This window comes from Leucoraja erinacea, chromosome 19, assembly GCF_028641065.1.
Source record: "Leucoraja erinacea ecotype New England chromosome 19, Leri_hhj_1, whole genome shotgun sequence".
Taxonomy (NCBI): domain Eukaryota; kingdom Metazoa; phylum Chordata; class Chondrichthyes; order Rajiformes; family Rajidae; genus Leucoraja; species Leucoraja erinaceus.
The window spans coordinates 38,646,205-38,673,005 of NC_073395.1; the positions used below are offsets into that span (position 1 = coordinate 38,646,205).

Below are 26,801 nucleotides of genomic sequence, written 5' to 3' on the forward strand. Positions count from 1 at the left end.
TTGCAGCAGTGAGAGCGGATCCTTGGGTTATTGTTCTGGGCATTGATGCATCGGGTCATTTCTTCCCACAAGAGCTTGATTTCTGTATAAGTGCTTCCTTCCAGGACTGCGTGCTGTGTTTAGTATAATGAACAGCACGGAAACAGGCCCATCAGGCAACCAAATACACCCAACCACAGATCGCCCATTCACACTAGTTCTATGCTATTCCTCTGTCATATCCACTCCTTACAAACGAGGGAAAATTTAACAAGGGCGATTAACCTATGCACCCACACATCTTTGGGATGTGGGAGGAAACCGGAGCACCTGGGAGAAACCCACATGGTCACAGAAAAAAAACTGCAAACTCCACACAGACAGCACCAGAGGTCAAGATTGAAACCAGGTCTCAGGCATTAAGATGGGTACCATTAAGACGGGTATGCGACAGTGAAACAAATGTCCCACTGTTATAACTATGGGGCTATGGCAGCACTGTCTACTCACCAAACTGCACGATGACTTCCAACTCCCATTGGATTCATTGGTCACCTTCCCTTTAAAGGTGACATTCTCTGAATCTGGTCAGTTTCAAAAGGTGAACAGAAATGGTCACATTTGTCAAGAAGTGGTCAGTGTGGTGACACAAAGGTCAGGATTTGGGACAATCTGGGGCAGGGGTGGATTTCCTTCGCAGTACCATTTAAGCACAGAATCTTATGGCAGTTGCTAATGTTGACTCACTTCTTCCAAAGTAAAATACACAGAGCTTCCAAAAAAGCAATCTATGCCTTATGAGTAGGAAGGAACTTCAGGTGCTGGTTTGAACCAAAGACACAAAATGCTGGACTAACTCAGCAGGACAGGCAGCTGAAGAAGGGTCTCGACCCAAAACATCTCCCATTCCTTCTCTTCAGAGACGCTGCCTGTCCCGCTGAGTTACTCCAGCATTTTGTGTCTGTTTTCAATCTCTGACTTTGTTCATTGTTCACACCTACTTTCCCCATTGAAAGCAACAGTTGTGTTTTTAATAATTTAATACAAGACACAGTAAATTGCAGTAACAGCTATTGCATCGACCACAGTGATTAATTCAACATCTTATTTTCACTGGATTCAATTTAAAAGAAATGACAATATCAGTGATTCTGAAAGACCAAATTGACACTGGTACATGGACCATGGAAGAAATTAAGAAAACAATTTCAAAGGTTTTATGTGCATTGATTAAATGGTCCAGTTTTAATGTTGCTATTGAGGTTAATTAATTAAAAATAAACCTATTATTAAAAAAATAGAAATCTCCATTAATTTTTCAGGATGGAATTTTTCTTTAAATTTATCATGACTTTTTTTCTCCTGCAATCAACAAAGCATTTTTTTTTTACAGCAGAAGCTATGAACAGGTTTTCACAATGACAACATGAAACAGAAATGCCATAAGAACTCAATCAGTCGAGCAGCATCTATGGAAAGAGAAGCTGGTGAACATTTTGATGACCCTTATTCAGACCAGGGGCTAGAGTAGAGGGTTGGAAGCATAAGATCTTGGCATCTGGAGCACAACCATACTGCTGGAAGAACTCATTGGGTGGAGCAGCATCTGTGGAAGCAAAAGGATAATTGATGTTTTGGGTGTAGATCCGGCATCAGTTCTGGCGTGGAGGGTTTACAAGTCAACAGACCATGTAGAGATATGTTGAGGCAGAGCAGTGAGTAAGAGCACAGGTACTGACCATTTGTACGGCACTAAATAAACGGGGTGAGAAAAAGGCAATGAAGATAATGAACAAGATAATGAAAACTGACATGAGCAATTTACCTTAATTTGGAGATTTTTTTTTGTTTATTCCATAAGACTGTAAAGTGCCCAGGTGGACGATAAGATGTTGTTCTAGCTTACGTTGGCCTTGGTGTGGCAGTGGAGGAGGTTACAGACAGCAGATGGGACAAGGAATGGGATTGAGAATTAAATCGTGACATACAGGGCACTGAAGAGTGAACGCCTATGCTCTGCTGTTCAATCTGCCATTCTGCTTCTGGTTTCCCCAGTGCAGAGGGCACTACATCCTGAACAATGGATACAGTGGACTAGACTGGAAAGAGTCCAAGTGAGTCGCTGCTTCACCCACAATGATAGCTTGGTTCCCTGGATGGTGGAAGGGAAAGAGGTGAATAGGCAGGCACTGCATCTGCTCAATGAGCCATGGGATGGCGAGTGGAAGAGGGGATTGGAAGAGTGGACCAGGGAAGTTACAAAATGAGTAGTCCAATGGAAAGGTAGAAATGGGGGAAGATTTGGTGAGATCACGTTGGGGCCGGCAAAAATTGCGAATGATTATGCGTTGAATGCAAAGATTGGTGGAGTGGAAGTCAAGTACGAGGAGAACTCTTGTCCCATTCCATGGAAGAGGGGATGAGAACAGACATCATTATTTCTCAATGATGAGGCAGTTTTACAATGTTTAATTGAGATATATCTCAGTCCTGTAGTTGTCAATGGTTCGGCACGTTGAGCCGGCAGCACATGTAATACAGGGCTTCTCCTTTGCAAAGTCTGGAACATGTCCTGCATTTGTCTGCTGATAAAAGATCCTTTACAGAACCATGTCCTTGGTCACGCCTGAGCATCTCTGTCCAAATGATCTTGAGATGAATATACAGGTGGATAGGGCACTCTGCAGTTTATGTTTACATAGGTCGTATTTAACTCGATGCAGTGATCTCCAGTAAAAGTGGAAATAATTGACGATAGTTTTGAAACTATTTCAGAGAACGTTGGGCGGATTTCATGTTTTGGGTGCCAACATTGCAGCATTACTGCATATCTGCAATGAAAAAAAGAATATTGAATAAGCTTCTTAGAACATAAGTGAACAGCGACAATTAATAAAAAGTTTCTGGATGCAAAATATGAGGCATCTCCTTTCAAGTTAGGGGTCACATTTATTATTGTAGTGTGTACCGAGGTACGGTGAAAAGCTTGGTTTTGCTTGTTATCGAATTAAATCATACCGTACATGATCAAGTCAAACTTGAAATACATAGAAAATAGGTGCAGAAGGAGGCCATTCAGCCCTTCGAGCCAGCACCGCCATTCATTGCGATCATAGCTGATCGCCCCCAATCAATGACCTTGCCATCTCCCCATATCCCTCGACTCCACCAGCCCCTAGAGCTCTATCTAACTCTCTCTTAAATCCATCCAGTGATTTGGCCTCCACTGCCCTCTGTCGCAGGGAATTCCACAAATTCACAACTCTCTGGGTGAAAAAGTTTTTTCTCACCTCAGTCTTAAATGGCCTCCCCTTTATTCTAAGACTGTGGCCCCTGGTTCTGGACTCGCCCAACATTGGGAACATTTTTCCTGCATTTAGCTTGTCCAGTCCTTTTATAATTTTATACGTTTCTATAAGATGCCCCCTCATCCTTCTAAACTCCAGTGAATAAAAGCCCAGTCTTTTCAATCTTTCCTCATACGACAGTCCCGCCATCCATGGGATCAATCTCGTGAACCTACGCTGCACTGCCTCAATCACAAGGATGTCCTTCCTCAAATTAGGAGACCAAAACTGTACACAATACTCCAGATGTGGTCAGACCAGAGCCCTATACAACTGCAGAAGAACCTCTCTACTCCTATACTGAAATCCTCTTGTTATGAAATGGGCTGTCACAGTGGCACAATGGTAGAGTTGCTGCTTTACAGCGAATGCTGCACTGGAGACCCGGGTTCAATCCCGGCTACGGGTGCTGCCTGTATGGAGTTTGTACGTTCTCCCCGTGACCTGCGTGGGTTTTTTCCGAGACCTTTGGCTTCCTCCCACATCACAAAGATGTAGGTTAATTGGCTTGGTAAATGTAAAAATTGGCCCTCATGGGTGTAGGATGTAGTTAATGTGCAGGGCTCGCTGGTCGGCATGGACCCGGTGGGCTGAAGGGCCTGTTTCTGTACTGCATCTCTAAACTGAATTAATATAAGTAGAGCAAAAGGGAAAGGTGGAGAGGGCAGAATATAGTTCTTAGCATTGACGTGCATTATTGCACACTGCGGAATGATGTACTTACAGTGAATCGGGACAGTATTCAGGTTGCAGCAACCTCCTTCCCTGTAACAGGTAAACAGTGACATCAAATGAATCAACATCGGGGTAAGGTGGCGCTCCTCGCGTCATCAGCTCCCACAGCAGAACACCAAACGACCACTGTTGAAGGAAAATATAGATCACCTTTCTCAAATCTTAGTTCCTCAGCAGAATAAAAATGACAACGCCATACTTATTTTTTGAAAAACACAGAGCTATAGTCCAATGTGCTAAAGGGCACTAGCATAGATGTCTAGGTCAGCTCTGGTCAGCAGTATCGAGTGTCTGATATGGTGTGTTAACATCTTGCAGGCTCACACTAAATGTTAATGTGCTGACATGACTGGGAATGAATTTCTAGTCAATGGATTTTTCATCATGTTCCTATCATGGCTATCTATCAACAATTTGCATTTATTTAGTCCCAAAGCTAGACTGCAGTTGCTGGAAATTTGAAAATGCATTTACGTAGCGTCTACAATGTGGTAAAACCTTCCAAGACCATCACTGGTGCATTATTAGTCGTGGTTTGTTGTTGTCACATGTATTGATATACAGTGAAAAGCTGGTTTTGCATTTGTCCTGCCAAATGATGCTAGAGGTGTACAATTATGCCGTACACCAACCAATACACCAGGGTGTACAAAGAGAACAAATATGGAATGTAGAATATAGTGTCACTGCGTTATGGTTACAAAGTGCAGATTTTTAAAACAGTGCAAAGTTCTTCATTGTCGGGATTTCATTACTGAAGGAAATTTGATACCAAGCCGCTAAGATGCCCAGAAACGGAGCTGTACATTTTGACGGTGCAGACATGGGTGGAAAATGAGGGAGTGTGTAACAAATCCACAGGCAGTCAAACGTACAGTCGCCAGTGACGGACCAAATAAACCCAGGCATGTTTCAGAGGCCAGAAATGAAGGACCACAAGGATACCCGAGGGTTAACAGCCGGAGGGTACAACGATAGAGAGGAGGGAGTCCATAGATCAGGGGTCCACAAACTTTTTTGTCCCATTTTCCCCAGGCAACTTTAATAGCTCATAACAATGTTATTTCACCTATTTATGAACAACTAATGATGAACAGATACCGGTATACCGGAACCAAACACAGACAGTCAATGAGAAAAGATATGTACATATCCAGAATCAACACATTTACCCCCTGGGTTGGTGAACTTTACCCCCGGGGGTAACTTTACTCCGGTTGGGAACCCTTGCCATAGATGGACTTGAAAATTAGAATGGGAATTTGCAATCCGAGGCAAAACCACCTCGAGAGGCAATGTGGTACATAGAGTCATACAGTCTGTGGCTCAACTTGTCCATGTCGACCAAGATGCCCCAGGTCAATAAACCCAGGGGTGATGAGGGATTGTCAGTTTAAATTAAAATACCTAAATCAATGTGCACTGCCCACATTCGATCTATGGTAAGCCTGGGCTTGGCCCACTGCACAAGATTCAGACAATGTATAAATCCACAACGTTTTGCACAAACCTCTGCCATTGTGAATAGTCCAGAGATAGTTGTAGAGCAGTACACTCAAATTCAAAGGGAGGTTTGACATCTTGAGAGGAATGGGAAGATTTGCAAAGCAGGTGGGTTGAAGAGGTAACCGTGGCATTTTGGTCAGAGGGACATTGAGTGTCGGAGGTGAGATGCCATGTTACAGTTGTACAGTTATTCATTAAGCTGCATTTGGAGTATTGTGTGCAATTCTGGTCGGCATGTGGTTAAGTGAGAGAGGGTGCAGGAAAGATTCAAAGGAATGTTGCCTGGATTGCAAGGCTTTGTTTAGTTCAGTTTATTGTCACGTGTACCGAGGTACAGTGAAATGCTTTGTTGTTGCACGCTATCCAATCAGCAGAAAAATGATACATTACAATCAAGATCCTCAACAATGATTACAACCAAACCACAGTGTACCAATACAAGATGAAACAAATAATATTGCTGGGCAAGATAATGCCCAGCAAAGTCCGATTAAAGATAGTCCGAGGGTTTCCAATGAACCTTCTGATCCTTCTCTGTGACTCACCACTCACAGAGAGTGCGGTGGAGGCCAGTTCTCTGGATGCTTTCAAGAGAGAGCTAGATAGGGCTCTTGAAAATAGCGGAGTCAGGGGATATGGGGAGAAGGCAGGAACGGGATACTGATTGGGGATGATCAGCCATGATCACATTGAATGGCGGTGCTGGCTCGAAGGGCCAAATGGTCTACTCCTGCACCTATTGTCTATTGTCTACTGAATTTTGTAGTTGGCAGGGCAGTACTCTGCATATCGCCAACTTGGGCAATTTTACATTTTTATCAAGCTAATTAACCAAGCCAATTAACCTACAAACCTGTACGTCTTTGGAGTGTGGGAGGAAACCGAAGATCTCGGAGAAAACCCACGCAGATCACGGGAAGAACGTACAAACTCCATACAGACAGCGCCCGTGGTCGGGATCGAAACCGGGTCTCTGGCGTTGCATTTTGCTGTAAGGCAGCAACTCTACCGCTGTGCCACCATGAATGAGGTAGATGGTAGGTCAGGACTACTCTCTAGTTGGTGAAAGGATGGTTCATTTGCCTGATAACAGCCGGGAAGAATCTGTCTCTGAATCCGGAGGTATGTTTTTAAACTTCTGTAGGATGAGATTATTTTCCCTCGTGCAAAGTAGGTTGAGGGGTGACTGTGTAGAGGTTTATAAAACCAACAGAGGCAATGGGTTAGTCACAGTCCCTATTCCCAGGAAAGGGGAGTCTAAAACTAGAAGGCATACGTTTAAGGTGAGAAGGGAAAGATTTGAAAGGAATCTGGGGAACAAGTTATTCAAACAGATTGTAATGGCTATATGGAACGTACTGGCAGAGGAGATGGTAGTGGAGTACACAATTACCATGCTTAATAGATGTTTGGACTAGTATCTGGATTGGAAACATTGAGAGGAAGGACAAGGAACTGCAGATGCTGGAATCATGAGTAAAACACAAAGTGCTGGAGTAACTCCATGTGTCAAGCAGCATATCTGTATAGGCTATGATTCGGGTCGGGACCCTTCTTCAGAGTTTGAGGGATCTGGGCCTAATGCGGGCAAATAGGATTAGCATAGGTTAGCATATACAATTTGGGTCCACTGGCCTGTTTCCATGTTGTACAACTCCATGATCTACCTGATGTCATAGGTCATGTTTAGGGGGCCACTCTGTGCCTGCAGTTTGCATGCATGGAAATGCTGACACTTTTAGCTCAAAGTCCTTTGTCTGGGCCATGAAAGCAGCTCCCACAAACACAGAACATTGGGGGTCCTTGGATGAAATGGATTAGAAAAAAAAAATTAAATTGCAGAGGATAACAAAAAGCATAAGAAGCATAAGGAGCATGGAAGCAGGCCTTACGGCCTATGTCAACCAAGAGGCCCATTGATGCAGTCTCATTTACCTGCATTTGGCCCATTTCTCTCTCTACTTTTCCTATACATGAACAAGTCCAAATGCTCCCAGTGTCACCACAGGTGATCAAAAAGGCTTTTGGCTCATCAGTCAGAGCATTGAGTATAGAAGTTGGGAGGTCATGTCGCAGTTGTATAAGGCACTGGTGAGGTCACGTTTAGAGTATAGTGTTCATTTCTGGGCACCATGTTATAGGAAAGATGTTGTCAAGCTGGAAAGGATGCAAAGAATATTTATGAAGATGTTGCCAGGGCTTGAACTACAGTATAGGGAGAGGTTGAACAGGCTAGGACTCTATTCCGTGAAGCGTAGGAGGATGAGGGGTGATTTTATAGAGGTGGATAAAATCATGAGAGGAATAGATCAGGTAGTTTCTTGCCCAGGATAGGAGACTCGAGAACCTGAAGACATAGGTTTAAGGTGAGGGGAGAAAGATTTAATAAGAACCTGAGGGGTAACCTTTTTCACATAAAGGGTGGTGGTGTATGGAATGAGCTACAGGAGGAGGTAGCTGAGGCAGGTACTATTGCAACGTTTTAGAAACATTTAGACAGATAGATGGATAGAACAGGTTTAGAGCGATATGGGCCAAACGCAGACTGGTGGGACTAGTGTTGGTGGGACATGTTGGTCGATGTGGGCAAGTTGGGCCACAGAGGCTGTTTCCGTGCTGTGTGACTCTAAATATTCTCGACTCTTGAGAGGTCCTGCTTTTCAACTTTCTGCTCAATATCGTAAATTTGCAGGACTTCACATCTCCCGTTACCCTTGTCGTTAGTAAAACGACTTTTAGCTGCTCACTCGCCCCTTTCAGCATGTTCTGCACCTGCTACGAGACATACTTGACCCTGGCACCATCGAGCCAACACATCATTAAAGAGGTTTCTGAAGCCTCTCCCAAGTTTGTAACTGACAACATGTATCCCCAGCCAAAAGTTGCACTCTACATAAGGACAGCGGTCATTGCAAGACAATTTGATCTTCAGGATAGAAACTAAAAGAAAAAAAAGTCTAAATGCAAGAAACATTAGATTTATTATTTGATAATCCGATTAGAAAGCAAACCTTGTTCATATTTAACAGTATTTTGGTCTTAGACATTTTCAAAGTCAAAATCCCATCAATATTGTCATTGACCTACTCAACAATTGTGGCCTTCAGTCACACTGTGCATTAATAAAAGTGATGAATTTTGTTAATTCGCCAGAAAAAAAGCTAATTTGAATGACTCTTCCATGCTGCATCCATTGAAAGAACATATTTTACATTGCACTGGGTTTGAGATATGGGTGGTGAAATAATACATTACCACATCAGACTTGGTTGTAAATTTCTGGGTCTGTAGACTTTCCAGGGCCATCCACTTCACTGGCAATTTAGCACCACTTTTATTATTAATGCTGTAATATTCCTTCTCGTAGATATCTCTTGCAAGCCCAAAATCAGCCACTTTTACAGTGTAGTTTTCATCCAACCTAGAGTAAAATATCATAGAAATGTATGATGAGTTTGTGGTTATATGTTTCAGTATTGTTAGTTTACAGAATTATTTATTTGATTAATTCTTCGTAAATTCCCAAAATAATTATTTCCCAGGAAGGTTTAGAACATTTAGAAGTTATTAATTTGTAGTCTGTGTTTAGTTTAGTTTACAGATCCAGTGCGGAAACAGGCCCTTTGGCCCACTGAGTCCGTGCAGACCAGCGATCTCCGTACACTTACACAATCCTGCACACACTAGGGACAATTTACATTTATATCAACCCATGCGTCTTTGGAGTGTTAGAGGAAACCAAAGATCTTGGAGAAAACCGACAGGGTCATGGGAGGTCATGTAAGTGCTGTTAGGCAGCAACACTACAACTAGGCCACTGTGCCACTCATGTTCAGTGACATGATCGCATGGGATCCAAGGAGAGATAGCTGAATGGATAGAAGATTGGCTTCATGGAAGGAAGCAGAGGTTGATGGTGGAAGGTTGCTTCTCGGACTGGAGACCTGTGACTAGTGGTGTGCCACAGGGTCTGGTGCTGGGCCCGTTACTGTTTGTCATCTACATCAATGATTTGGATGATAACCTACATAGCAAAATTAGCAAGTTTGCTGATGATACAAAAGTGGGTGGTTTTGCAGATAGTGAAGATGGATGTGAATAATTGCAGCGGGATCTTGATCGATTGGCCAGGCGGGCTGAGGAATGGTTGATGGGATGTAATATAGAGAAGTGTGAGATGTTGCATTTTGGGAAGTCTAACATGGGCAGACCTACACAGTGAATGGCAGGGCTCTGGGGAGTGTTGTAGAGCAGAGGGATCTAGGAGTACAGGTGCATGGTTCCTTGAAGGTCGAGTCGCAGGTAGATAAGATGGTTAAAAAGGCTTTTGGCACTGACCTCAATCAATCAGAGTATTGAGTAAAGAAGTTTGGAGGTCAAGTTGCAGTTGTTTAAGACGTTGGTGAGACCGCATTTAGAATATTGCGTTGAGTTCTGGCAACTATGTTAGAGGAAAGATGTTATCAAATTGGAAAGGGTACAGAGAAGATTTACGAGGATGTTGCCAGGACTAGAGGGTCTAAGCTATAGGGAGAGGTTGATTAGGCTGGGTCTCTATTCCTTGGAGCACAGGTGGATGAGGGTTGATATTATAGAGGTGTATAAAATCATGAGAGGAATAGACCAGGTAGATACACAGAGTCTCTTTCCCGGAGTAGGGGAATTGGGAAACAAAGGACATAGGTTCAAGGTGAAGGGGAAAAGATTTAATAGGAATCTGGGGGGTAACTTTTTCACACAAACGTTGGTGGGTGTATGGAACAAGCTGCCAGAGGAAGTAGTTGAGGCAGGGACTATCCCAACGTTTAAGAAACAGTTAGACAGGCACATGGATAGGACAGGTTTGGAGGGATATGGACCAAATGCGGGCAGATGGGACGTGTAGCTGGGACATGTTGGCCGGGGTGCGGGCAAGTTATCCATTAGTGATGTTTTACCAGAGGAAAAGTTACAATTCCAAACCATTTCAACTACGGCACAGTAAGGAAGAATGTTTAAATGAAGTCCAGCATATTGAAAAAAATGACCCGAGATATGAATCAACAAAGCCAACTAGGCAAGCAGGTGGATAATACTGAAGAAATAAAAGCTAGCGTTTCATCGTGGGAGAAATTGGGATGCACATTTGCGGGGTTAATTGGAATGATAACATGGATTATTTAATTATTACCAACATCCAGTGTGTAGGAAGGAACTGCAGATGCCGGTTTAAACCAACGATAGACACTAAACGCTGAAGCAAACTCAGCGGGACAGGCAGCATCTCTGGAGAGAAGGAAAGGGTGATATTTCGGGTCAAGACCCTTCTTCAGACTTAAATGACCATTTGATTACTGTAATGATGCAGGCCATGTTTTAGTCAACTAATTTATATGCAACATGCAAAGTGCTAGCCAGATGATGACTTCTGTAGTAGCCAATTAGCTCAGTATGTTACATCTATAACCAGTGATCTTTACATTTTATCTGCCTGTAATTATGTGGGTGGGGCTTATACGGAGTCTGAGGCGTGGTTGCAGTTAGGATTCTGGTGCAGACTCCCAAGGTTTTTATTTTAGATCGAAGAAGATCGGGGAATAGACATAGTTTTTGGCCATGCACGAGCATGACCACGAGCATGACCAAAATGTATTGATGCAAGAAGTTTGTATGATTATCTTGCTGATTGTGCCACTACAATAAATAAACTATTAATCAAGAGACTGTTTTAGGAAGAGTTATCTTTCAACAGCATTGAATGTCTCATGGAGGACTCGTGGGTGCGTGTAGATTACATTCTGATCCACGGTCAGCAATTAAAGTGACTATCGAGGACTAAATCCTTGAGACGGTGAAAAACTGAACGGAATTGTATTTATAGAGCACTTTAGAAACGACCACTGTTGCAACGAAGTGCTGTACATGACTAATCATAAATATAAAACAAAACAATAAAAACATTAAAGGACAGTAAAAACAATAAAAAACAATAGAAACACTAAAACAGCCTACTATCATTCCAACAACTACAATTAAAATTTAAATTGAAAAACAACCAATATTTTAAATATCTTCAGATTTGTGACTTTGTGAAAAAATATATACAAGGATATCAAAAAGTAACTCCTGACTTATTGGAAGAAGCAATGAATATTGAAGCTGACTCACAAAAATTAATATCCTATTTATATAATAGTATTCTAAATATAGACCTACCATCGACAGAGGTACTTAGAGAAGAGTGGGAACGGGAATTAATGATAAAAATTACGAAGGTTAAATGGGAAAAATACCTGATATATATTCACAAATGTTCAATTAATGTAAGACATAATCTAATTCAATTTAAAATTGTACATAGATTATATTATTCAAAAACAAGATTGAACAAATTTTATCCAAATATATCCGCCACTTGTGATAAATGTCTAGCCCAAAAGGCAACTATAACACACTCCTTAGTTTCCTGCATAAAACTTTATATAGATTTTGGAATGATATCTTTGAAATATTTACAAAATTATTCAAAGACAAGAATGGAACCTAATACTGAAATGATTATATTTGGTGTAATGGAAGATGGGAATAAATTGAACACCCAAGTTTAAAACTGTTGGCTTCACATCTCAAAATCTATTCCTTAACTATGGTTTAATAATAGCAAAAAAATTTAATACTTAAATTTTGGAAGGGTACATCAATACCAACGCTTAAAATGTGGATTGCAAGTATGTTGGACACCGCTCATCTTGAGGAAATGCTATTCCTCCTAATGGATAAATCAGACCAATTCATAACGAGTTGGTCTCCATTCGTCGTTTTTTTGGAATCATATGGTGCAACGCAATTGTAAAAAATAACTGTTTCAGGACTGGACGAGGGTTGGTCAAGATTATAAATAATGATCTCCTTTTCTTTTTTATTTTATTTTCTTTTCACTATTTTCTCTCTCAACTTTCTTCATTTACTCGTTCTCTTTCTTCACACACTATATATTTCACATATTTCTGTCCTTTACTAACTTCTTTTTCTTATTCTCATCTTTTTTCAATGTAACAAAAAAAAAAGAAGTTGTACATAAAATGTATTATGAAAATATATATTAGGCACTTTGGTGCCATATGACTGTACTTACTTCTAATAAAATAAAATATTTAAAAAAACCCCACTAAAACAGGAGCAAAGTCTCATGCAGGGTCGAAAGCCAAGGAATAGAAAAGGGTTTTAAGACTAGTTTTGAAAGTGGACAGTGAAGGGGCCTGTCTAATGTGCAAAGGTAGAGTGTTCCATAATGTCGGAGCAGCAACAGAGAAGGCTCTATCCCCTCTGAGCTTCCGCTTAGACCTCAGTACCTCCAGGAGCAGCTGATCAGCTGACCTGAGGCACCGAGCAGGAGCGTAGGGATGAAGCAGCTCAGAGAGGTAAGGCGGGGCGAGACCATTTAAAGATTTAAAAAACAAATAAAAGAATCTTAAAACTAACTCTAAAGTACACAGGCAGCCAGTGGAGCGAGGCCAGAATAGGCGTTATGTGCTCCCTCTTACGTGTTCCAGTTAAAAGGCGAGCAGCAGCATTCTGAACCAACTGGAGACGTGCAAGGGAAGATTGGGAAACTCCAAAATAAAGTGCGTTACAGTAATCCAGCCGAGACGTGATGAAGGCATGGATTACTGTTTCAAAATGCTGTCGTTCAAGAATGGGCTTCACCTTTGCCAGCTGCCTTAAATGAAAGCTGGACTTAACTACCGCGCCTATTTGACGATCTAATTTAAAATCACTGTCCATCTTAAAACCCAAGTTTAAAACTGTTGGCTTCACATACAGTGCCAAGGGACACAAGTCAACAGGGGGATGTTCACGGGAGCCATTGGGACCAAACACTATCACCTCCGTCTTCTTTTCATTAAAATTAAAAAAGTTTAGGGCCATCCAGGATTTAATGTCATCAAGACATAACAGAAGTGATTTGACTGAGAAAGCATCTTTCTTCTTCAGCGGCACATATATCTGATTATCAGCAGCATAACAATGAAAAGAGATGCCATGCTTTCTAAGAATGGAACCCAGAGGAAGCAAGTACAGTGAGATAAGCAGGGGCCCTAAAATTGAACCCTGTGGAACCTCATATGACAGAGGAGCGGAGGAGGATTCAAAACCAGCAAGGCTTACTACACACATAGTTCTGTCTGCCAGATAAGATCTAAACCATTCCAGGGCACTGCCACAAATGCCCACTAGGTGCTGTAACCGAGATACTAAAATATCATGACCCACTGATTCAAAGGCAGCAGATAGGTCCAGCAGGACAAGAATCACATCATCACCAGAATCATTAGCTAGGAGGATGTCATTAAAGACCCTTAGCAATGCTGACTCTGTGCTATGCATAGTTTTAAACCCAGACTGGAAAACCTCCCGAATATTATGCTCGTCCAGGAAAAGTTTTAACTGAGCATAAACAACTTTCTCCAAGATTTTAGAGATAAAAGGCCACTTGGAGATGGGCCTAAAATTGGCCAATACAGTTTGACCCAGACCAGGTTTCTTAAGCAGGGGTTGTACTACTGCATGTTTAAAACTTACGGGGACAACCCCAGAACACAGACTGCTGTTAATGTTGGCAAGAACCGACTGCCCTATACTGGGGAAAACCTCTTTAAAAAGATGAGGAGGGACAGCATCACAAGGGGAACCCGATGGCTTAATATGGCTAACCACATCCTCTAAACACGACAATGTCACAGGCACAAACTTATCAAATACCACCAAGCATGGGATAGAATCAGAGGGGTCAGAGGCAGGAGCTGAAATGAGAGCCCTTATGGTAACAACCTTATCAATGAAAAAGTGCAGGAAGTCATTGCACAATTCAGAGGATGCTTCCAAACAGACAGGCTGTGGGGCATTAAGAACAGAGTCAATGGTTTTAAATAACACACGTGGGTTGTGACGATTAGACACAATAATATTTGACAGGTATTCTCTTGACACTAAAACCTGTCACAACAACTTCTGTTACTTACAAAGGTACACAAAAATGCTGGAGAAACTCAGCGGGTGCAGCAGCATCTATGGAGCGAAGGAAATAGGCAACGTTTCAGGCCGAAACCCTTGGGTTGCCTATTTCCTTCGCTGCACCCGCTGAGTTTCTCCAGCATTTTTCTGTACCTTCGATTTTCCAGCATCTGCAGTTCCTTCTTAAACATTCTGTTACTTACATGCAGTTTCTTGCCGCAAGATCTCGATGAACAAACTTTTTGCTTGCAAGATATTCCATTCCTTTTCCAACATGAAGTCCAAAACGAATAAGATCCTTTACTGTTGGATTCTGTAACAAATTTCGAAGGCTTTCAAAATGCTATTTCTGCAGTTATTCATTCCAGGTCTAAGACATAAATGCGGTGGCCTACAATGGTGAATATCGTTACAATTTAATGGTTTTAAGATGTCGTTTGGACAACTTTATTATTCTCTCAAGTTAAGATCAGATTCTCTCTGTTGATTCCATCTATTATCAGAGTATAATCTTAACATAGAAATAGAAACATAGAAATTAGGTGCAGAAATTCGGCCCTTCGAGCCTGCACCGCCATTCAATATGATCATGGCTGATCATCCAACTCAGTATCCCATACCTGCCTTCTCTCCATACCCCCTGATCCACTTAGCCACAAGGGCCACATCTAACTCCCTCTTAAATATAGTACCTAATATGGTATTACCTTTAAATACACATTTTTCCCTTATTCCAATGACTATGAATGACGTGATTTATCCAGCAAAGTAGTGCAGCTGGTGGAACTGTTACTTCACAGCACCAGGGACCCGGGTCCAATCCCGATCTCGGGTGCTGTCTGTGTGGAGTTTGCACGGTCTCCATGCGACCGCTTAGATTTCCTTTGGGTGCTCCTGCTCTCTTCCAGATCCAGGTGGGTTTATAGGTTAATTGGCCTCTTCAAAATTGTCCTTATTATCAATAGTCAATAGTCAATAGTCTATTTAATTGTCATTTGGACCCCTGGAGGTCCAAATGAAATGCCGTTTCTGCAGCCATACATTACACACAAATAGACCCCAGACACAACATAATTTACAATTTTACATAAACATCCATCACATAGCTGTGATGGAAGGCCAAAAAAAAAACTTATCCCCCCCCCGCCCTCTCCCCCCCCCCCCCCCCCCCCCCGATGTCAGAGTCAAAGTCAAAGCCCCCGGCTGGCGATGGCGATTGTCCCACGGCCATTAAAGCCACGCCGGGTGGTGCGAGGTCGCACACCGGGTCTTGATGTTGGAGCCCCCGGTGTGCGCTCGCAGTGTCCCGCGGCCGTTCCAGCCGCGCGGGGCAGTGATGTTAGGCCCCGCTCCAGGAGCTCTTCAACCCCGCAACTCGGGCGGGAGAAGTCGCCGTTGCAGGAGCCCCGAAAAGCGGTCTCCCTCCAGGGAGCCGCGGGCTCCCGGCGCCGCCGTCCACAGACCTGCCGTTGGAGCCTCCGACTCTCCGGTCGGGCCGCAGCAGCGGCAGCAGCAGCAGCAGCGCTCCTCCACCGCTCCACCCGTTCCGGACTCGGCCAGCCCCGCGACGTTGACGGTGAGTCGGCACCTGAGTCCCCGGCTTCTTCCCGTTGGAGGCCGCTCCTCGTTGCGGCCTCAACGACAACTGAGACCCGACGAAAAAAAGGTCGGGTCTCCAGTGCAGGGAGAAATTTAAAAGTTTCCCCCCTCCTCCCTCCCACCCCACCCCCACCCCCCCCACACACACACACCCCAACATAAAATAACAAAAACTACATATAAACATAGACAAAAAATAATAAAAACGCGGACAGGCTGCAGAGGCCGCTGCTGACCAGGGTCGCGCCGCCTACCGGAAGTATTATGTAGAGAGTGGATGCATAAAGTTCCACTTGGCGATCTTTTTTGGCGACTGCTGGCATCATTGACTGATGTATCAGGGTTGCAGAAAGATTTTGAACATTTCAAAATCCAGTGGCGACAAAAAAAAAGTTGCGACACTGGCCTCGTCCGTTTCGGTGACCTGATACGTCAGTGAATGATGCCGACAGTCACCGGGACAGCCCTTATGTAGGATAACATAGAACTAGTGGGAACGGGTGATCAATGCTCGGTGTGGACTCAGCGGATCGAAGGGCCTGTTTCCCTGCTGTATCTCTAAACTAAACATAACACACGTCTATACAAAAACAATTCGTATCTGAAACAAAACTCATTTTGAGTAGCTTGTCTAAGCATTCCCCAAAAATATTGCATGGTTATGAGTTACTTACATGACTTTCTTCTCTGATGAAGTTCCGTAGGTCACCGTGTTTCATGTAAGGCAACACTACTAGTGGGGATCCTTGGTTAGGAAGGCCAATTCCAAGCAGAGAGAGGACATTAACATGTTTGAAATCTTTCATTATCAATCCTTCCTTCAGAAATTGTGTTACCTGTTCTATGCAGGTGATTCCTGTGATAACAGATAGGGTGTATTAACATTACAGGTAGAATACTATGCTTCTTACATTGAATAGGTTACTCGAGATTATAGACATTGTAAACAGCATCTTGGAATGGTTCTTTGGAAGTAATTTTAAAATCATGCCATTATAAATGTCTTTTTTACTTACTGTTGAGGCACTTCACAGCACAATGTACATGTTTCCCGTCTTGGGCAATGAGTGTTCCATGGCAAACACAGCCAAAGTGACCTATTACATTTTGAACAAAAGGAATATAAAATAAAGCTTTAAAAAGAAGAAATAATAATTTTTTAAGCATCATTTACTGTAAAAATGCATCGGTCAAAGCTCAATCTGAAGAACCCCAGCTAGGTATAACAACTCATTTCAGTGGAGTTTACACCTGAAAGAACATATTGGCCTGGAGAACTCGGTAACTATCTCAGGAATCTATGGCAGCCTTTGATTTTCCAACTAGAGCAGTAGAAACATTGTGTCCGATGCTGTCCTGAAGACGGCTGCCATTGCCAATGCATTATGTCAATTTACAGTCAAAAAGCACTGGTGCCTCTCACATCCTTCATCTGGTTCTTATACTGGTTGCCATAGGAGAATATCATTGATTTCTGGCAGAATTCAGTCCCTGTGAATAATAAGCAGGTGGCAACGTGCTTCTTTGGTCGAGTCTTCTTTGTCGAGTCCACATCAGAAGATTCAAAATTGTTCAGCCAGAGCCGAACACATTTCTCGGCATCTGCATACAATGGTGTCTTGTGCTTCTTGTGCGTAGTGGTGGAAATATTGGTAGAATTAGGGAAACAGAGTGAATGCTCTTTCCTTGACCCCCCCCCAAGGTTGAGAGGACAGGGTTCACCTGCATATCCGACTTCAGGATTGGGTTCAGGAACTTGCAGACCACAGGCTGGTCCACACTGTGCTGCTGCTACTTTTGAATCTCTACAAGAAATTGAGTGTCATAGACGTTTCTTCCCTTCGGAGAAATGATATGTTATTTTGTACAGTTTGACCAGGCCAGGCATGGCTTTGAGGGTTCCTTCCCTGAGCTGCCAGGTTTGATTCTGACTACCAGTGTCGAGGTGGGGCAGGGGAGCTGGGAGGTGTCTTTACAATTATAGGTTGCCAGCTCCAACCATTCAAGGGACCCTTTTCCTAAACTTTGTGGCAACGGAATCATTCTTTCCCGTGACATGATGGAAACAGAACTATCAAAACATTTACAAACCTTGGAAACCTTGGAAACTCATACAGGCCCAGGCCAGACAGACAGACAGACAGACAGACAGACAGACAGACAGACAGACAGACAGACAGACAGACGGCAGCATGGTGGTGTAGCTGTAGAGTTCCGGAGACCCAGGTTTGATCCTGACTATGGGTGCTGTGCGCATAGTTTGTATGATCTCCCCGTGACCAGCGTGGGTTTCCTCCAGGAGCTCTGGTTTCCTCCCACACTCTAAAGATGTACAGATTTGTAAGTTAATAGGCTTGATATCATTGTAAGTTGTCACTAGTGTGTGTAGTGGGATAGTGTATACTATACTTGCACGTATGTGAGCCAGGATCACTGGTCTGTGTGGACTTGGTGGGACGTAGGGACTGTATCTCTAAACTAAACTAAAGAAATAGCCTCCTTGACTTGTCTTTGCCAGTCAGATCATGGCTGATCAGATCTCAGCCTCTACTCTATTTTCTTGCCTATTTCCTGCAACCTTTGTGCCTCTAGATTTGCCAATGATTGGCTTTGTCAACAATTATAAACAGAATTTCAGTCTTAATGCTTGGTCCTCTGTCCATTCTTCAAGTATTGATTTCCAGTGGTAAAGCAAGGGCACCAATCCTGTAGTTTGGGGCCATGCTAATGTGCAACGTTTGATTGCCAGTCTATGCGACATTACCAACTCTTGACCAGAATGCTATTAACACATTGATACAACACAGTAGCCATTGCCACCTGCTAAAAGGAATTAGACAAATCTAAAGATATCTTAAATTATTCGACGATGAGTTGCTTCTTCACTATGATATGACGTCAGGAACGATTTTAAAACTTGCCTCTTCCTATCACCTCTGCAGTGTGCATTGTCAGGGCGTCTGCACTTATAAGCATGTGCTGCACCTCTTTCAGTAGTTCAGAGTCCAGGCTGCTGATGTTTATGTTCACGTCACTTTGCAACAACGGCGTGGTTGAATCCAGCTCCCCACTTGACAAAATGCAAGTCAGATCCGAGTGGGAAAAATGGGCCTGTCTGTAAGATGCTCCTTGTGTTAAGTTCTGGAACGGATCTGTTAACGATAAGAAACAAACGTATTTTCACCTGAACATGGAACAGTACAGCACAGCAGTAGGCCCTTCAGCTCACAATGTCGGTCCTGGTCATGCTGCCAAATTCCTGCTTTAATTTTACCACAGGTGCATTGTTAGGCAATTTCCCTTCACAGATGCTGCTATTTTCCATTTTATATTTCATAGCTACTAACTAAAGAAATGGCTGCCTGATAATGTTTGCTATCTTGGCCAGAAATAGTAGAGAGCTTCAGATTCCTTGGCATTAATATTACCAACAATTTGTTGTGGACCGGCTACATTGAAGCAAGAAGGCATAACAATGCCTTTACTTCCCAGGAAGACTGAGGAAATTTGGCATGCCTCCAATGACTCTCACGAGCTTCCACAGATGCACAATAGAAAACATACAGTTGTCTTGCATCATCGGTCGGTTTGGGAATAGCTCTGCCCTAGATCACACACAATTGCAGAGAGTTATGGATGTAGCCCAGTCCATCACACAGAACAGAATCCCTACAATTGCCTCCATCTAGGGCTGTCACAGTGGCACAGCGGTAGAGTTGCTGTCTTACAGCGAATGCAGCGCAGGAGACCGACCGGGGTTCGATCCCGACTATGGGCGCTGTCTGTATGGAGTTTGTACGTCCTCCCCGTGACATGCTTGGGTTTTTTCCGAGATCTTCGGTTTCCTCCCACGCTCCAAAGACGTACAGGTTTGTAGGTTAATTGGCTTAGTAAATGTAAAAATTGTCCCTAGTGTGTGTAGGATAATGTTAATGTGCAGGGATCGCTGGTCGGCGCGGACCCAGTGGTGCATTGTATCTCTAAACTAAAACTAAACTAATCTACACTTCACACATCCTTGGAAAAGCAGCCAACATAATCAAAGGCTCGTCACACCCGATCATTCCTTCTTCTCCCTGCTCCCATTGGACTCCTCGCTCCCATATGGGAAGATAGTTGGAAAAAAGGCAAGCGATAATAGCAGAAGGTCTGGGATAGATGAGCTGCAAACTGTGAAGCCAGAGGAAGGAATGTCGGAGGGGGTTAGAACTAGGTGGGATTCCAGGTTGGATAGTGGAAAGGGGGGTGGGGGGAAGGGGAATTACATTGGGTTGTACGCTATCCAAGCGTAATATAGGTGCCGTTCCTCCAGTTTGCATGTGGCCTCACTCTTGCAATTGAGGAGGCCCAGGACAAAAAGGTCAGTATGGGAATGGGAAGGGGAGTTAAAATGGCTAGCAAGCGAGAAACGCAATAGGCCTTGGTGGATTGAGATTGTGTACAGTGAAAAGGTCACCAAGTCTACACTGGGTTTTGCCAATGTACAGGAAACTGGATGCAGTAGATGAGGTAAGAGGAGGTACACATGACTTGTCTCACCTGGAAGGATGGTAGGGTCCCCAGGATGGATATGAGGAAGGAGGACATGTGTTACATCTCCTGCGGTTGCAGGGAGAAGTACCTGGGGAGGAAGTGGTTTTAGTGGGAAGAGACAAGTGAACCAAGGAGGTGCGGAGGGAACGGTCCCTACTGAAGACGGAAAAAGGTGGAGATGGGATGATGTGACTGGTGAGGGAGATGTCATGGACGATAGATCAGAGGATGTTGGAGGTGGAGGTGCTGGGATGAAAGGAACAGGAGGACTCTAAGTTCTGTCTGTGGGGAGGGAGAGTGAGAGCAGAACCACAGGACACAGCGGAGATGTGGATGAGGGGTCCATCTATGACAGCAGTGGGGGGGGGGGGGGGGGGGGGGGGGGGGGAACCCATGTTACTAAAGAAGGAGGACATCTCGGATGGCCTAGAATGGAAAGCCTCATCTTGGGAGCAGATATAGCAGAGACAGAGGAATTGAGAGCAGTGATTAGTGTCCTTGCAAGAGGCAAGTTGGGAGGAAGTGTACTCCAGATAACTGTGAGGGTTAGTTTTACCCGACCATCCTCCACCCAACTGCAGAAGGAATCAATGCTCCATAAATACTGGGTAGCATTGTCTACTTTCAATAGACAATACGTGCAGGAGTAGGACATTCGGCCCTTTGATCCAGCACCGTCATTCACTGTGATCATGTCTGATCATCCACAATCAGTACCCCGTTCCTGCCTTCTCCCCATATCCCTCGACTCCGCTTTCTTTAAGAGCTCTATCTAACTCTCTTGAAAGCATCCAGTGAATTAGCCTCCACTGCCTTCTGAGGCAGAGAATTCCACAGACTCACAACTCTCTGGGTGAAAAAGTTTTTCCTCATCTCCATTCTAAATGGCCTACCCCTTATTCTTAAACTGTGGTTCCCGGTTCTGGACTCACCGAACATCGGGAACATGTTTCCTGCCTCTAGCGTGTCCAATCCCTTAATAATCTTATAAGTTTCAATAAGATGCCCTCTCATCCCTCTAAATTCCAGTATATACAAGTCCAGTCGCTCCATTCTTTCAACATTTGACAGTCCCGCCATCCCGGGAATTAACCTTGTGAACCTACGCTGCACTCCCTCGATAGCAAGAATGTCCTTCCTCAAATTTGGAGACCAAAACTGCACACAATACTCCAGGTGTGGTCTCACCAGGGCCCTGTACAACTGCAGAAGGATCCCTTTGCTCCTATACTCAACTCCTCTTGTTATGAAGGTCAACATGCTATTAGTTTTCTTCACTGCCTGCTGTACGTGCATGCTTACTTTGACTGATGAACGAGGACTCCCCAGATCCCGTTTTACTTCCCCTTTTCCTACCTTGACACCATTCAGCTAATAATTGGCATTCCTGTTCTTGCCATCAAAGTGGATAACCTCACATTAATTACCATCCATCATCGTTCCAATAATTACAGATGGTGGAACAAATTTCCTGGGTTCAGATGTTTTGAAGATATAGTTTTGTAAATATTTTTCTCATCGTTAGACTTTGTAAAGAGCAATAAAAATACTTATTAATTACTCTCAGTATTTATTTCTTCACAAATGGCTCTGACCAGCTGAAAACATCTTTTTGTTTTAGATCCCCCCAAAAAATATGTATTTTATTATGTAAAGGGGCATTTAAACCAATGGGAATTTAAACAGTAGGGCATTGTTCAATAGGTAACCTGTATAGGATAATTGCAAGGAGAAGGGATGAAGTGTGAATGGGACATATCATTGGGCATAGGGCAGAGAGATTTTTGATGACCTGTACTGCAAGACAAGTAGAATGAGTGAAGAGACACAGTGGGTGAGGCAGCATCTATGGAGCGAAGGAAATAGGCAGCGTTTCGGCCCAAAACGTTGCCCATTTCCTTCGCTCCATAGATGCTGCCTCACCCGCTGAGTTTCTCCAGCATTTACCTTCCAGTCTACCTTCAATTTTCCAGCATCTGCAGTTCCTTCTTAAACAGAATGAGTGAAGAGGATTGGACTAATTAAGAATGGAAGATGCAAAGGTGTGGGTTATTGTTTCAGCAGGAGATGAGACAAGATCCCAATAGATTTGGCGGATGCTGTAGAGGTGGAAATAGGCTGATATAAGAAGGGGTGCTTGCATGAACTGTCTGAAGCTTAGTGTCAAACACACACACTGTAGCTGCAATGTGAAGGAAGGAACTGCAGATGCTGGTTTACACTGAAGATAGACACAAAATGCTGGAGTTACTCAGGCAGCATCTCTGGAGAGAAGGAAAGGGTGATGTTTCAGGTTGAGACCCTTCGTCAGAGGGAGACAGAGATTAAAGGGCCTGTCCCACTTTGCCGTCATTTGTGCCTTATTTACGCGTCATATGTAAAATAGGTCGATGCATTGTGATGCGTGGGGTGCGTGTGGGTGATGCACGCATTGCGCATGGTGAGGCGTGGAATCGCACGCATAATCCCGCGACGCCTGCGTGACATATCATGTTCGCATGCTGACGCATTGGCTGCCTGTCCCGCTGAGCTACTCTGGCCTTATTGTGTCTATCTTCAGTTTAAACCGTCATCTGCAGTTCCATCCTACACAAAGTAGTTGCTAGTATCTCCAAGGTACACAAAAATGCTGGAGAAACTCAGCGGGTGCAGCAGCATCTATGGAGCGAAGGAAATAGGCGACGTTTCGGGCAGAAACCCTTCTTTAGACTGATGGGGGGTAGGAGGGAGAAGGAAGGAAAAAAGGGAGGAGGAGGAGCCCGAGGGCGGGGGGGGGGGGGGGGGGATGGGAGGAGACAGTATCTCCATTGTGATGCAGCTATTGGTAAAATGCAGAATGGCCACTTGGGTCAAACACTGGAGAACAACTTAAAGCAGAGCATTCATTAACGATGTGTAGAAAAGAACAGCAGATGCTGATTTAAATCAAAGATACACACAAAATGCTGGAGTAACTCAGCGGGACAGGCAGCATCACTGGAGAGAAGGAATGAGTGACGTTTCGGGTCGAGACCCTTCCTCAGACTGATGTCAGGGGAGTGGGCGGGGCCAAAGATAAAATGTAGTCAGAGACAATAAGACAGGTGGGAGAACTGGGAAGGGGGAGAGAGACGGAAGGCAAGAGCTACTCAAAGTTAGTCAATGTTCATACCGCTCGGGTGTAAGCTACCCAAGCAAAGTATGAGGTGCTGTTCCTCCAATTTGTGTTTTTGCCATTTGAGTCACTCTACACCTCCACCCCCCACCAGGAAGGTGTTAAAACCCGTCCGTTTCTTCCTCGACCGCAGAACCAGCAAATTTCCATTTACTAATACTCTCCTCCACCCAGCAGAGCTGGTCCTTACTCTCAATAACTTCTCCTTGGACTCCCCCCACTTCCTCCAAATCCAAGGCGTAGCTATGGGCACTCACATGGGCCCCAGCTGTGCCTGCATCTTTGTACATTACATCGAACAATCCCCGTTCCAGACATACACTGGCCCTATCCCCGAACTCTACCTCTGCTACATTGACGACTGCATTGGTGCCACCTCCTGCACCCATGCAGAACTCACTGACTTCATCAACTTCGCCACTAATTTCCATCCTGCAGTCAAATTCACGGATCATCTCCGACATCTCCCTACCATTTCTAGATCTCACCGTCTCCATCGCCGGTAACAGACTCTTGACCAACATCTATCCCAAACCCACCGACTCCCATAGCTATCTATATGATACTTCTTCCCACCCTGCTTCCTGTAAAGACTATCCCCCACTCCCAATTCCTCCGTCTAAGCCGCATCTGCGGCGTAGAAGGATGAGGTGTTCCATATTAGATCATCGGAGATGTCCTCATTCTTTAGGAAACGGGGGTTCTCCTCTTCCATTAAAGTTGGTTCTCACTAGTGTATCCTCGATATCCCACAGCTCCACTCTTGCTCCCCCTCGCCTCCATTCGCAACAAGGACAGAGTCCCCTTTGTCCTCAACTTCCATCCCATCAGCCGGCGCATACAGCAGATAATCCTCCAACACTTTCGCCACCTCCAACGGGATCCCACTACTGGCCCCATCATCCCATATCCAACCCTTTCTGTTTTCCACGGATACCGTTCCCTCCGCAACTCCCGGGTCAACTCGTCCCTTCCCACCCAAACCGCCCCCTCCCCAGGTACTTTCCCCTGCAACTGCAGGAGATGCAACACCTGTCCCTTTACTTCCTACCCTCGACTCCATCCAAGGTCCCCAACAGTTGTTCCAGGTGAGGCTGAGGTTCACCTGCATCTCCTCCAACCTCATCTACTGTATCCACTGTTCCAGGTGTCAACTCCTGTACATCGGCGAGACCAAGCGCAGGCTCGGCGATCATTTTACTGAACACCTCTGCTCAGTCCGTCTTAACCATGCTGATCTCCCAGTTGCTCAGCACTTCAACCCCCCCCTCCCATTCCCAATGTGACCTTTCTGTCCTGGGCCTCCTCCATTGTCAGAGTGAGGCCCAGCGCAAATTGAAGGAACAGCACCTCATATTTTGCTTGGGTAGTTTACACCCCAGCGGTATGAACATTGACTTCTCCAACTTCATATAGCCCTTGCTTTCCCTCTCTCCATTCCCTCCCACCAGTCTTACAGTCTCCAACTGCATTCTATCTTTGTCCCGCCCACTCCCCTGACATCAGTCTGAAGAAGGGTCTTGACCCAAAACGTCACCCATTCCTTCTCTCCAGAGATACTGCCTGTCCTGCTGAGTTACTCCAACATTTTGTGTCTGTATTCACTAAGAATTTTGGTCTCAGGAGCATAGAATACATGACTCAATATTGAATTAAGATGTGGACTAAATCATCATACCGTCTTGCAGAGTCGTACGATAGTCAGAAGATTCATGAGATATCATTTCTGTAGTGATACTATTTCGTGCTCTTGTATTCACAAGCCGATCGAGGTGCAATGTGTGCGTTCCTCCGTCATACCTCACTACATCTGGGTTTAGATCTTTTAGTAAAACAAGGTCAAATTAGAGGGTGAATTTTGCAGTTTGAATTGGCATTGAGATCTCATTAGGAAGAACTGTGATTGCAACACGCATTAAAAGAGTGCAACATGCATTAAGAAATTAATAAGATTGTATAGAGGAAGTATATTGAACAATAAGTACCTTTCATCTTTTTCTTCTTGTACCTCCAAATAAATATTCCGATTATCAGAAGACCCAGGAATATTATCGCAAGCACACTCAGGAATGGAATTAAATTCTTATTTTCAAGGATGATTATTGTTCCCAAATAAATTGATGAATTTGCTTTTTTCCACTGAGAGGAAATGAATAGATTAAGAAAAAAAGGCGTTGTTACAGTTATCTGCAAAATATATAATCTAGAATCATTTAGAGATGATTCTAATTTGCCTAGATTTCTTTTACCAAATATTTCAAGAGAAGCATTTCACAGAGTTATTTATCACAGAAATCGGCCCCTCGACCCACTGAGTCCATGCTGACAATATTCTATTCCTATTTTATTATACTAATTGATCTGTAGCCTTTAATGCCTTGATTTTGCAACAATGTATACAATAAACTAAACTTTTGAACTGCAATTAAAATTGGCTCAGGTCTGTAAAAGAGTCAATAAACCCTTAATGAACAGGAGACAGAAGGTGAGGCCATGGTTATATGGATGCAACGTATGTCAAATATCCTACCAAGTGTTCTTCCATGGAATTTCAGAACTGTTCTCCCCTGCAATTTATTCCCTCCCATGTGCCAATGTAATTATCTGTAAACTCAATCCCTGATTGATGGTGTTGTGATCACCATTGCAGGGGCCGAGTTCTTGATTCCTACCACTCCGTGCAAAGTGAGTTCCTTCCCATAACCTCTTGTATTGTTAAGTTAACATTTTAAATCAGCTTTTCCTGGTATTTGAACCATTGTGGTGGCCCCTAGTGGTAGCCACGCGTGGTGCTAACCCTCAGCTCATGGGTTTGGGTCACGCGACTTGGTTTGGCGGGAGGTGCCGGTCACGGGGCTCCCCTGGGGTATATAAAGGGTCAGGAACGCCCGTGCCCCAGTTGTGGTTTTGGGAGCTGTACTGTGCTGTGTATTACAAATAAATAATTCTTTGCT

General features: G+C 43.9%; 1 protein-coding gene across 1 annotated transcript in view; it reads right to left on the minus strand.

Annotated features, from left to right (window-relative positions):
• Positions 1–435: 435 nt before the first annotated feature.
• Positions 436–26,801, minus strand: part of met (MET proto-oncogene, receptor tyrosine kinase) — a 236,937-nt gene continuing 210,571 nt past the window's right edge. Inside the window, 9 exon segments of the mRNA XM_055649985.1 lie at positions 436–2,810; positions 4,051–4,187; positions 8,823–8,988; positions 14,765–14,874; positions 16,835–17,016; positions 17,177–17,257; positions 19,082–19,312; positions 25,526–25,669; positions 25,833–25,986. Of these exon segments, the coding sequence (XP_055505960.1) occupies positions 2,600–2,810; positions 4,051–4,187; positions 8,823–8,988; positions 14,765–14,874; positions 16,835–17,016; positions 17,177–17,257; positions 19,082–19,312; positions 25,526–25,669; positions 25,833–25,986 (1,416 nt within the window). The 3' untranslated portion in view covers positions 436–2,599.